Here is a 13,344-nt window from a genome sequence, read left to right as displayed (position 1 = left end):
CAAAATTATTTATTGCTTGCCATTTATTGTTTCACTTTCTTTTAAACAGTTGAAGTGAAAAAGTTTTTATAAAAACAGATTGTGAAAGAAAAACATGGAAAAATATGGGTACAATTTCTAAATTCGCCATAACACTCCTAGCCCTGCTAATAGAATACATATCGATATCATTCAAGAAACTGAGGAACTTGACTTGTTATTATTGTAAGGCTATAATTAATTTGTACAAGATCAACCTATTGTAATAAAGAAACCAATCTTGCCTATAATAAGTTATACCTCTTTATTTTACAATTATCGATCTTATTATTGAATAATAAAATAATTTATTGGTACTTTATTACGATATCTTAGGACATTCGACGTTCTTCTGTGATATGGAAGAAAGAAATGTTTATACTTATAAAGAGATATACAAAGGAAAATATTCTTTTACTTCCAAGTCATAGAACAATGTTGGCTGTTCATGTTTTCGAGGTATCGATATGATCCTTTCCTCTAATACAAAAATCAATTATTAATATTTTTGCAATGCTAACGTAAGTAATTCATTCATTGGAGTCAATAAAATGCGTGGATCCTCAATTAGACCAGCTCCAACCATAGCACCGGTAAATAACTGCAGCATTAAAAAATTTTAAGTGCATAAATAAATATATAACTTCACATATTTTTTGAATGTGCAGTTTCAAAAAGGATTGTAATATATTATTAATGCAATGTACCTGTTGTATTAGACGATCGGCTAATTCGGTATCTGTAGTAGTCAGTTTACATAACTTTTTGATAAGAGGATGATTTGGATTTATTTCAAAACGCGGTTGAAGAATAGAATACCGCATTTCTTCATTCATTTGATGGCTTTGCGTACGAATAAAATGCCTTGCGGTTGCCATATCTTGTACAGTTACAACACAAGGATGTGATTCCAACCGATTCGTCATTTTAATGTCGTATGCTTTTTTATCAAGAATCTTTTTCATGTAAATAACAAGATTATCCAATTCATCCTTATTTATAATACCTGTTGAAAAGAGATAAAAAGAGTGTTCTCTCATAATTAGATAAATTCAAAATAATTTACACACACACAAGTACAATACTTGTTACATACCTAGATTTTCTGGTTTATTTGCCTCTGTATCATCTCGCATTTCTTTCTCCACAGAAGTCAAAAAATTAGATTTATACTGTTTCAGATGCATCAATACTAATTCATCATATGGTTCGTAACAAAATAGTACCTCAATGTTTCGTTTTTTTAAAGATTCATAATACGGTGACTGTTCGGCTAAAGCCCGACTATAACATAAATATGAATTTTGCAGATTATATTAGAATGTTACTAGAGTTATTCATGTTTTAATTATATATACCTCGGTGCCGACAAGTAATATATATCTTTTTGATCTTTCGCTAAACGACTGCAATATTGTGGCAGACTGACCAATTCTCCTGGAGCAGCAGTAGAAGATTCAAATCGCAAAAGTTTACCTATGTTCTCCTAGATTAAATACGAAAACGATAAATCGCTATATTTTATGAAATACCCGCAGAGAATATAATCAATTGTTACCTTTTCAGATTGATCAGTACTGGTGACAATGCCCTCTTTTAAAAACAAGCCATAAGCCTTATAAAATTCATTATAGTCTTCTGGCTCTTTTGTAGATCGCTCGTGTAAGAATTTTAATATACGTGCGGTCAATACATTTCGCAGTTTCCTATGAAAAAATTACACAATTTCATATCATACATAACAATGATGTGACATACAAAGCGTTTATTCTTACCCAATTAGTGCACTATTTTGCAGTAGTTCGCGACTTAAATTTAAAGGTATATCTTCCGAATCAACTACACCTTTAATGAATCGTAACCATTTTGGTAAGATATTTTCTGCTTTGCTTTTAATTAAAATTTTTCGGCTGTAGAGTGACACTCCGCTAGTAGTATCCCTCGCTAGATCAAACAGTCCAGGTTTTTCTTCTGGAAAGTATAATAGAGCCTTAATACTCAGCGGCACATCCGTTGAATAATGCAATATAAATCTTGGCGCATCGAGACAATTTCCTATAAATCGATAAAATTCTGCATGCTGTAATGGCGTGATATCTTTCGGATCAGACATCCATAATGGCTGCAAAGATAGTTATTTTATAATATCAAATACAAAGTATGCAGCAGATGATAAAGCTAAGAATGATACCTGAATTGTATTGGCCCTCTTTCCATTCACAAAAATAGGACTGCCAACGAAATTACTGTACTTATTGATAACACCTAAGAAAATTAATTATATAAAAATTAATTTTATTCTTGGTGCGTAAAAACAACAAATATATATTTATAATTTTATGACTAATATACTTACGATTTATAACATTCTCATCACTGAATTCTCGGTTATCTGGTTTCAAGTGTATAACAATTTTTGTGCCTGGCTGTACTCCGTCTGCATTTGAAATCTCAAATGTACCTGATCTATATATGTTGTATTTTTAATATCACTGATATAATATTAAATTTGTATAGAATATTTTATTTTTTTTACCCATCTGAAGTCCAACAAAGGCCTTCTGCATCTCTTGCAAAAGATTTTGTAAAGACTTCCACTTTGTCAGCAACCATGAAAGCACTATAAAATCCAACACCAAACTGTCCAATAATTTTAGAAGTATCACTAGCGTTTTGTTCTCCTTTCAACTTTTCCAAGAATGCCTATAAAATGAATATAATATAATTTTTATTTCGAGCAAAACAAAATGAATAAAATTCTTTTTTTTTTGTCTGAATATAAAGATTTTGCAATTTTAAGAATTATAATCAAAATAAAAAAATTAATAAGTGCTCCCTTAATGATCCTTGCCTTAGAACCTGATCGAGCTATAGTTCCCAAATTGGATATTAGTTCCTCTCTAGTCATCCCTACACCAGTATCTTGGATTGTGAGAGTACGATTTTGTTTATCAGTGCCTATATGTATTTCTAAACTTCTATCACCAGCTACTTGCGCAGCTTCGTTGTCACTTAAGCGTAAATAACGTAATTTCTCTAATGCATCACTAGCATTTGAAATAAGCTCTCGCACAAATACCTAAATAAACAAACAAACAAGTAAATTGTTAAGATCATTGTCAAATATTTCTTACTGAAATCAATATGTAATTACCTCTTTGTCGGAATATAAAGATTTTGCAACAATCTGTAGCAACATTTGTGTTTCCGATTGAAATTCATGCTTTGCACTTTCACCTGTGACATAATAAATATTGCATCTATTATGTTTTGCTATAAATTATTTAAAATAAATATAATTATTATATACATTACTCACCTATAGATTTTTCTGTATCTTTTATAATATTATGGTACTCTGTAGTTTGAGCTTCTGGTTGAGATGACCAATATCTTATATGATTGCAAATAACTATAAAATTATATAAAAATAATTTATACTTTTTAACATAAAATATTTAAAAAATATACTTCAAAAAACATTATAGAAAAATTATTAAGACAAAATATAAAAATCAGTACTCTCACAAATCTAACCTTAAGATAAAAATGTGATAATGTTCTAACATGAAACAAAAATAAAAGATTAACAAACCTGGAAGTCGCTGGCATTGTTCTCGAATTAATTTTTCCCTTTGCAAATTTATATTTAGTGATCTCGAAAGAGATCTTCCTAATTTAATAGTCTGCTTAAGCATCAAGGTAGCAGCCATCTTTAAACTCTTATATATGAATAGAGAGGGAGCAGCAGAAGAGCAGAATCGACATGTAAGTGCTAAAATATGAATGCAAGACAAGTATCAAGTTATATATTCTCTCTCTCTAAATATATGTATAAATATATATATATATATATATATATATATATATATTTATACTGAAATTTATACTGAAAATAGCTATATACAATATATAGAAATTTATTCATCATATTATTATAACACTTAAAAATAAGAAAATTTTATTAAACTATTAATAAATAATTTATATTTATATATTTAAAGAGAGAGAGATAAAGTTTGATATTATACTTTTAATGTAAAACGTACAATATAAGAAATAAAGTATTCAAAAGTTAAAATGTGATGTATATATTAACGCTAGCGTATAAAAGAGATTTAAATTTTAAATCATAAATGTTATTTTTATATTTAATTATCATAAATAATCATAGGTATATTTACATAAATTCATATAAATACATGCATTTTAATGCATATATGTATGTGTACATACATGTAAAAATTAACAACGATTTAAGACTTCAAAGTTACAGTTATATTAAAAATTTTAAGATCACATTTGATTAAATAAATCCTCCTAGATGACTGTGCAAACAGTTCCAAGAGACCAAATATTAGCGTCCAAGGATGAGAGGTTTTTTAGTTGCCCAACATTACCCGGTATTCGAACGATGGAATATGTATAAAATGTATTTTTTCCCTCGCGAGAAAACAAAATTGAATTAATACATTATTTTTAATTTATTATATCAGCATATTATATTAATTAATTATATGTAAATGAATCAAATTAAATAAATTTAATAAATATTTAATTTAAACTATTATTGTTGATTATTAGTTCACTAATTGTCGAGATTGACGTCAAGTTCTTCGCTGGAAACGTATTCTGAAATATTAGGAAATTATTAGGCGAATATAATCAAGTTGGAGGTAGCACAACTAGTAAAATATTACCTACAGTAAATATCACCTACGGTAAATTATCGACCGTTGAAAATCCACCTTTAGCGATAGTTTGCTGCCTTGTCGACGATCGGTAATTTTCTGTTACTGTTAGCTCCTATTCGATTATATTTGCCTAATACTTTCCTAATATTTCAGCTAATATTTCAGAATATATGCAGCTTGAAAATCATGGACGTCGAATGAGTTGAGGCGCGGTAATTCGCAAACCGTAAATATTGAAATATTAACAAAGTATCCGACTAATATAATTCAATAAAAAGTTGTACTAATTAAAACCCCAAGAATTACAAGTATTCTTAAAATTTTAAGTCTAAAGCTTTGTATCGCAAAAATATAAATTCACAAATGTATTAAACTCTTGAAAGAATTGGAGAATTCTTGAAAAGAAATCGTAATATCTTTATAAAAAACTTGCTATATTTAATATAATATATTTAATATAGAAAAATTTCTTTTCTAGGAACAAAAATGTTATTAAATGGAGATTTTGAAAAAATATATTATTTTATCAGCTATCTTGCGAAATAACATACAATTATGATTCTTTTATAAATCAAACATATATTGACGCCATATCTAAAATCCAGCGATCAGATTATATTCGAAATTCTGCGACCAGCAATTGTCTATGACAGTCAATTACAGTTGATCGAATCAATTAGTCGAATAATTGCATTCCGGCTCGCTTTTTCGTTCGGTATATATAAATATTCAATCAATTAATCGAACGATTGCATTCCGATTCACTTTTTCGTTTGGTATATATAAATATTTAATTCACTATTCGACTGATTGCATTCCGACTCGCTTTTTTATTTTCTATATATTTAATATTTAATTAATTAATCGAACGATTGCATTCCGATTCATCTTTTCGTTCTTATATATATATATATATATATATATATATATATATATATATAAGATATATATATTTAATCAATTAATCGAACGATTACATTCTGGTTCGCTTTTTCGTATATATAAATATTTAACGAATTAATCGAACGATTGCATTCGGCTTGCCATTTTACTCGCCGCATTACAGTGAATATCACGCGAGAGAGGCAGGCAACATGCGCGGCGTCGTGCACGATTTGGACCGTCGCGCACAAACGAAAAACGGCCAATTTATATATCGACTTCCGGACGCAATAGCGATTTCGTTCTTTTTGCATAAAATTCTACACCATTTCGTGCCACTATCGTTTAAATCTCGTCCCGATCGCACGAGGAGCGGCTGACTTACAGTGAATATCCGAAATCTGCTTCTTGGACTCACATTTAAGTGTAATATTTATATATATCGAATAAAAAAGCGAGTCGGAACGCAATCAGTCGAATAGTGAATTAAATATTTATATATACCAAACGAAAAGATGAATCGGAATGCATTCGTTCGATTAATTTGTTAAATATTTATATATATAAATATTGCATTCCGATTCATCTTTTCGTTTGGTATATATAAATATTATATATAAATATATAAATATTTAATTCACTATTCGACTGATCGCATTCCGACTCGCTTTTTTATACGATATATATAAATATTTAATTAATTAATCGAACGATTACATTCTGGTTCGCTTTTTCGTATATATAAATATTTAACGAATTAATCGAACGAATGCATTCCGATTCATCTTTTCATTTGGTATATATAAATATTTAATTCACTATTCGACTGATTGCGTTCCAACTCGTTTTTTTATTCGATATATATAAATATTACACTTAAGTGTGAATCCAAGAAGCAGTTTTCGGATATTCACTGTAAGTCAGCCGCTCCTCGTGCGATCGGGACGAGATTTAAACGGTAGTGCCGCGAAATGGTGTAGAATTTTATGCAAAAAGAACGAAATCGCTATCGTGTCCGGAAGTCGACATATAAATTGGCCGTTTTTCGTCTGCGCGCGACAGTCCAAATCGTGCACGACGCCGTGCATGTTGCCTGCCTCTCTCGCGCGATATTCACTGTAACGCGGCGAGTAAAATGGCAAGCCGAAAGCAATCGTTCGATTAATTCGTTAAATATTTATATATACGAAAAAGCGAACCAGAATGTAATCGTTCGATTAATTGATTAAATATATGTATCTTATATATATATATATATATATATATATATATATATATATATCGAACGAAAAGATGAATCGGAATGCAATCGTTCGATTAATTAATTAAATATTTATATATATCAAATAAAAAAGCGAGTCAGAATGCAATCAGTCGAATAGTGAATTAAATATTTATATATACCAAACGAAAAGATGAATCGGAATGCATTCGTTCGATTAATTCGTTAAATATTTATATATATAAATATTGCATTCCGATTAATTAATCGAACGATTACATTCTGGAACGATTACTTACAGTGGGTGCTTTCCATTTAGCGACACAAGTCGGCACAAGTGTCATTCTATCTTTTTTCAATAAATAACAATAAACAAAGATAGAATGACACTTGTGTCGACTTGTGTCGCTAAATGGAAAGCACCCAGTGAATATCCGAAATCTGCTTCTTGGACTCACAACTTCGTGAACTACACGTGACGAATTTTGATCTTTGTCGGATCGCTCGTGATTCGTTATCACTGCTAATATCATCAGACATTACCTAAATATCCAAAATAAGCTAGATATTCGTTAAACTACGAAGATTACAATATGCGTAAAATCTAGTATATACTAGATTCAGTAATAGTAGCCTTCGTTTCCATATGAATAATATGAGAGAAGATAAAAATTATATGTATAATTTAGAATGTCATTATTATATTTTCAAACGCATATCAAATCACTATTAAACAAATGGTATTAATACATTTCGTTGATCGAATGTGAAATTTAGAAAATCATGTTTATCTTTGTAGTTTAATGAAGCTTACTCTGGATATTTAAGTATATAACGTCTGATGATATTAATAGTAATAACGAATCGCGAGCGGTATTTTTAGTCGTTATTGTAAATTTTTCAAGCTGAGAAAGTCGATGATTCCCGACAAACGTCACAATTCGTCACGTGGACGAGTCCAAAAAGCAGATTTTGGAGATTCGCTGTAAATCGGCCGCTCCTCGGACGATCGGGACGGGATTTAAACGATAGTGCCGCGAAATGGTGCAGAATCTTATGCAACAAGAACGAAATCGCTATCATGTTTGGAAGTCGAGATATAAATTGGCCGTTTTGCGCGCGGACGGTCGAAATCGCGCATGACGCCACGCATGTTGCCTCACTCTCACGCGCAATATTGACTGCGTTCAGCAGGAAAAGCTGCTTCGCAACTGTTGTAAAATTCGTGAATCTGATTGGTGTGTGCTCTTAGATTCAGTCAAAATTAAGAGCATATGCCAATCAGGCTCACGAATTTTACAACAGTGGCAAAGCAGCTTTTTATGCTGAAAGCAGCCATTCACTAGCCGTAATGCGACGAGTAAAATGGCGAGCCAAATGCATTCGTTCGATTAATTCGTTCAATATTTATATATACCGAACGAAAAGGTGAATCGGAATGCAATCGTTCGATTAATTGATTAAATATTTATATATGTCGAATAAAAAAGTCGGCGAGTCGGAATGCAATCAGTCGAATAGTGAATTAAATATTTATATATACCAAACGAAAAGATGAATTGGAATGCATTCGTTCAATTTTATTCGTTAAATATTTATATATACCGAATGAAAAAGTAAATCGGAATGCAATCGTTTGATTAATTGATTAAATATTTATATATACCAAACGAAAAGATGAATCGGAATGCATTCGTTCGATTAATTCGTTAAATATTTATATATACCGAATGAAAAGGTGAATCGGAATGCAATCGTTCGATTAATTGATTAAATATTTATATATACCGTACGAAAAAGCGAGCCGGAATGCAATTATTCGATTAATTGATTCGATCAACTGTAATTGACTGTCATAGACAATTGCTGGTCGCAGGATTTCGAATATAATCTGATCGCTGGATTTTAGATATGGCGTCAATATATGTTTGATTTATAAAAGAATCATAATTGTATGTTATTTCGCAAGATAGCTGATAAAATAATATATTTTTTCAAAATCTCCATTTAATAACATTTTTGTTCCTAGAAAAGAAATTTTTCTATATTAAATATATTATATTAAATATAGCAAGTTTTTTATAAAGATATTACGATTTCTTTTCAAGAATTCTCCAATTCTTTCAAGAGTTTAATACATTTGTGAATTTATATTTTTGCGATACAAAGCTTTAGACTTAAAATTTTAAGAATACTTGTAATTCTTGGGGTTTTAATTAGTACAACTTTTTATTGAATTATATTAGTCGGATACTTTGTTAATATTTCAATATTTACGGTTTGCGAATTACCGCGCCTCAACTCATTCGACGTCCATGATTTTCAAGCTGCATATATTCTGAAATATTAGCTGAAATATTAGGAAAGTATTAGGCAAATATAATCGAATAGGAGCTAACAGTAACAGAAAATTACCGATCGTCGACAAGGCAGCAAACTATCGCTAAAGGTGGATTTTCAACGGTCGATAATTTACCGTAGGTGATATTTACTGTAGGTAATATTTTACTAGTTGTGCTACCTCCAACTTGATTATATTCGCCTAATAATTTCCTAATATTTCAGAATACGTTTCCAGCGAAGAACTTGACGTCAATCTCGACAATTAGTGAACTAATAATCAACAATAATAGTTTAAATTAAATATTTATTAAATTTATTTAATTTGATTCATTTACATATAATTAATTAATATAATATGCTGATATAATAAATTAAAAATAATGTATTAATTAATTCAAGTTTGCTTTCTCGCGAGGGGAAAAATATCTTATGCACATCCTACCGTATATGGTGGAGTTGAGTGTTGAGGAAGTAAAAAACCTCTGAGACGACTCATCCTTGGAAGCTAATATTCGGTCTCTTGGAATTATTTGCACAGTTATCTAGGGAGATTTATTTAATTAAATGTGATCTTAAAATTTATATAACTTTGAGCCTTAAATCGTTAATTTTACATTGTTAATTTTTACATGTAAACATACATATATACATCAAAATGTATGTATATTGATATGAATTTCTATATACCTATAATTATTTGATATTTAGATATAAAAATAATATTTATAATTTAAAATTTAAATCTCTTTTAAGCGATATCGTTAACATATATGTATCTCACTTTAACTTTTATTTGAATACTTTATTTCTTATAGTATACGTTCTACATTTTCAAAACTTATATCAAAATTTCTCTCTCTTTAAATATATAAATTATTTATTAATAGCCTAATAAAAATATCTTATTTTTAAGTGTTATAATCATATAATGAATAAATTTTTATATATAGCTATTTTCAATATAAAAGCCTCTCTCTGTTGATGGCATAGGCATTCTGACATCACTGTGCAGCAGAAACGTCAAATCGCTGTGCGTCAAGCGCACACGTGGTCGCACCAAACCTTATTGCATGTCTCTCATTCTCTTTACTGCTGTTGTGTTTGCAATCCAGCTTTTAAATTACACGAGTATTCTAATCTTATATATAAATAATCTTGGGAATAATTTTATATTTGTATATTCGAAATTTTTTGTAGAGAATAATTATGATTCAAAACCATTTTTTAATTTTTAGAAATCTATTTGCTTCACAAATAGATTTATTGAAGAATACATATTGAAGAATTTTCTAACCATCCAAATTTTAAGAATTGTAATTTCAGTAGTTATATAATATTTGATTTTAAGTTGGAAAAATTTATTTCTTAGAAATTAGTATCAAGAAATAGATTTAAAAGAGGACTAACAAAATTTCCAAAATAACAATTCTTTAAAAATTCCTGATTTAATGGATAATGCATAATTTTATCTATATTTCTGAAGATAAAAACAATAACACCGAATATTGCATATAAATTTGTTTATTATTATCTGTATAATATATTTGAAACAATATCATTCTACAACATTGCATAAAAATATACAAAGACATGAAAAAATGTCTTGACTCTCATTCGATAAAACATGTTTATGAATAATTGCTTAGTACTGCATCGCTGTTATATATGTAACTGTAACCAAAAAGATTCGATATGTCGATTGTGTATTTGCAGTTTGATCTACGTTTCGTAAAAATGTTGGACTGAAAGTCACAAAACAATTCATAAAAATATATTATAAACATTTTAAATTTAGCCACAGGCAAAATATTATCGATAAATTTGATTTAATATTTATAACCGATATATACATATATGGGTTACAAATATATATTAAAATAAATATTGTTCATAAATTGTTTCAATAACAATGCTGATGAAATTTACATCGTTTAGAAACAAGAGTTTCTAATTTTTTTCCAAAATATCTAATTAATTATTATACAATATAATCGTGAAAGTAAATAAAATCTTACATGTCTTACGTTTCTTATGCAATAAAAGAAAATTGTCCTGGAGAAATTTCTTTCTTGGAATGCGTTGCACAAGAAGCGTAGATTTAATAATTAAAGGAAGAAACAATGAGATACACATAGGATGTGTGCATCTACTGTGTCATAAACATGTTTAGAGAGTACGTAGGCCAGAAATAAAATTCGTTACGTTTAAATTAACTTACGTTTTAAAACGTAAAAACACGTTTCAACATCAACGAAAGATCATGCGCGTGTTGTCGAATGAATTTCAAAAATCGGCACATTCTCGTACGAACGCAATTACTATTTCCTTTTGAGATCATCATTGGCCGAAGAATAACAATGCTAATCATAATATTAATAATGACAATAGTAATAACTAATAATATATAATGGTAATAATATATAATCATTGTGTATATCATAATAATATAATATAATAATATATAATCATATATTTTACTTAATATAATAGTAATAAAAATAACTATCCGTAAAAGTATGCTTTATTAGGAGAGATATACCTATAACTTATGTACATATTTTTTCCGTGCGTGTTAATCCTCGCTTCCTGCTTTTTCTTTTTTTTTTTAAATTACGTATCGTTACGATAATTTACTATTACTCACCACGGTAGCAACATAAATAATAATGCAACACTATTATTTACAGATTCGCTTGCTCTCTTTCTCTTACACGTATTTTCTTTCATTCATTCTCTTATACTTGTGTTCTCTTTCTTTTATTGCTGCCTCGCTCGATCGCGTGCGTTGTATGCGTATATTTGGCGAATCGCCCGATAATCAACGATGCACTCTTCGATTCAAATGCATATATTACGCCTTTTTATTAATCCTCTCTTGACAAAATTATACAAAGATTCATTTATCTGCTCGCGATATCGACAAGAATCGAATAGTGATCTAATAAATTAGAGAGGATTAAATCGATCGATGCTACCTATTCCTTTCGAGGAGGATGCGTTTTATATTCATTATTAACAATGAATATATAAGTTAAGCATTAACAATAAATATAAAACAATCATCACATAAAACACACACGCACGCACGACACACGCACGAACGCATCGCCCTCGCGTCGCGAAACGATTCGGCGAAAGGAGTAACTTTCGATTGCCTTCCGCGCGAAATTGGCGCAATTTTCCGCAGCTTCCTGAGATATACATATACGAAGATAATTTTAGAATTCAGAGCACACGTGTGTCGGCTCTCTTCCGCGAAATGACGAATCGAAAGACGTCTCGATCCTCAGGGCGATGCATCGTTTCGCATGGCATTTACGCGATCCGTCTTGACGGATCCTTCGAGAGCGATTCGCTGGACCGGGAAGATTTCGCGAAGAGAAACGTCTCTCTGTCATATTCGCCATAGAACGCGTCCGAAGGGAGCCGTCTGCACGATCATCGATCATCGCAATGACGTCGTCAGGAAAACCGCCTCCGCCCGATCCATTCGCGTCGTTCTCTCTCTCTCTCTCTCTTTCTCTCATATTACATACTGTGTCTATCTATCCTCTTCTCTTTCTTATTTTACGTCTACAATATTTACAGCGACAAAGAAAACGAAACACCGATGCGCCGTATGTCATCGTCGAGCTCTCTTCGTCGATATAATCACCCCCTCCCCCCTATAAACTTACTTAATTTTTTTTCTTCTTTTTTTTATGTATATGTATATATCAAAACCTTTTCGCGTAGAAATACTGATCCCACTAAATATCCCCCTTGTGGTGATTAATTGATATCTAAGTTTTCGACCGACTGTCTTAGAGCGTACAATCTTCTCTCGTTCAAGATTCTTTCTTCATCATTTTTTTCTTTTTTTTTTGCGAAAAAGAAGACCGCGAGGGAAGGAAAGGTTGTGGAAAAACGTGTGAAAACATTGCTCCCGATGTTCAGAAAAGACGACTGTTGCAGCGTCCAAAGTTATTACAAACTTTTCATCCTCAGAATGCGAATACAGCGTATAATTTCGATACATTACCACGTTAATACAAATGCTCGTTATCGAGAATGAAGATTTCACGATATTCGCGAGCATCCCTCGCACATATCGCCCCGCGCACCGTTACATCGCGAAAGGTCAACGCGCTAATTGATATCGCGTTTCACGATATATTTTCACGAGCGAGACTCGGCCGTCGTCGT

General features: G+C 30.6%; 1 protein-coding gene across 1 annotated transcript; it reads right to left on the bottom strand.

The window, feature by feature from the left end:
- LOC105251611 (heat shock protein 75 kDa, mitochondrial) lies at nt 1-3,758 on the bottom strand. The gene is made up of 13 exons (XM_011258550.3): nt 3,614-3,758; nt 3,338-3,430; nt 3,173-3,255; nt 2,870-3,097; nt 2,555-2,721; nt 2,375-2,484; nt 2,210-2,283; nt 1,794-2,140; nt 1,577-1,724; nt 1,377-1,504; nt 1,115-1,302; nt 726-1,024; nt 1-619 (listed from the first exon to the last, which is right to left on the bottom strand). Exons 1-13 carry the CDS (start codon nt 3,729-3,731, stop codon nt 518-520), a joined length of 2,085 nt encoding a protein of 694 aa, XP_011256852.1. The 5' UTR covers nt 3,732-3,758; the 3' UTR covers nt 1-517.
- Between the last annotated feature and the right edge of the window lie 9,586 nt (nt 3,759-13,344).

This window comes from Camponotus floridanus, unplaced genomic scaffold (genome assembly GCF_003227725.1).
Source record: "Camponotus floridanus strain SB8 unplaced genomic scaffold, Cflo_v7.5 scaffold173, whole genome shotgun sequence".
NCBI classification, from domain to species: domain Eukaryota; kingdom Metazoa; phylum Arthropoda; class Insecta; order Hymenoptera; family Formicidae; genus Camponotus; species Camponotus floridanus.
This window is presented reverse-complemented; position numbering and strand designations above follow the sequence as displayed.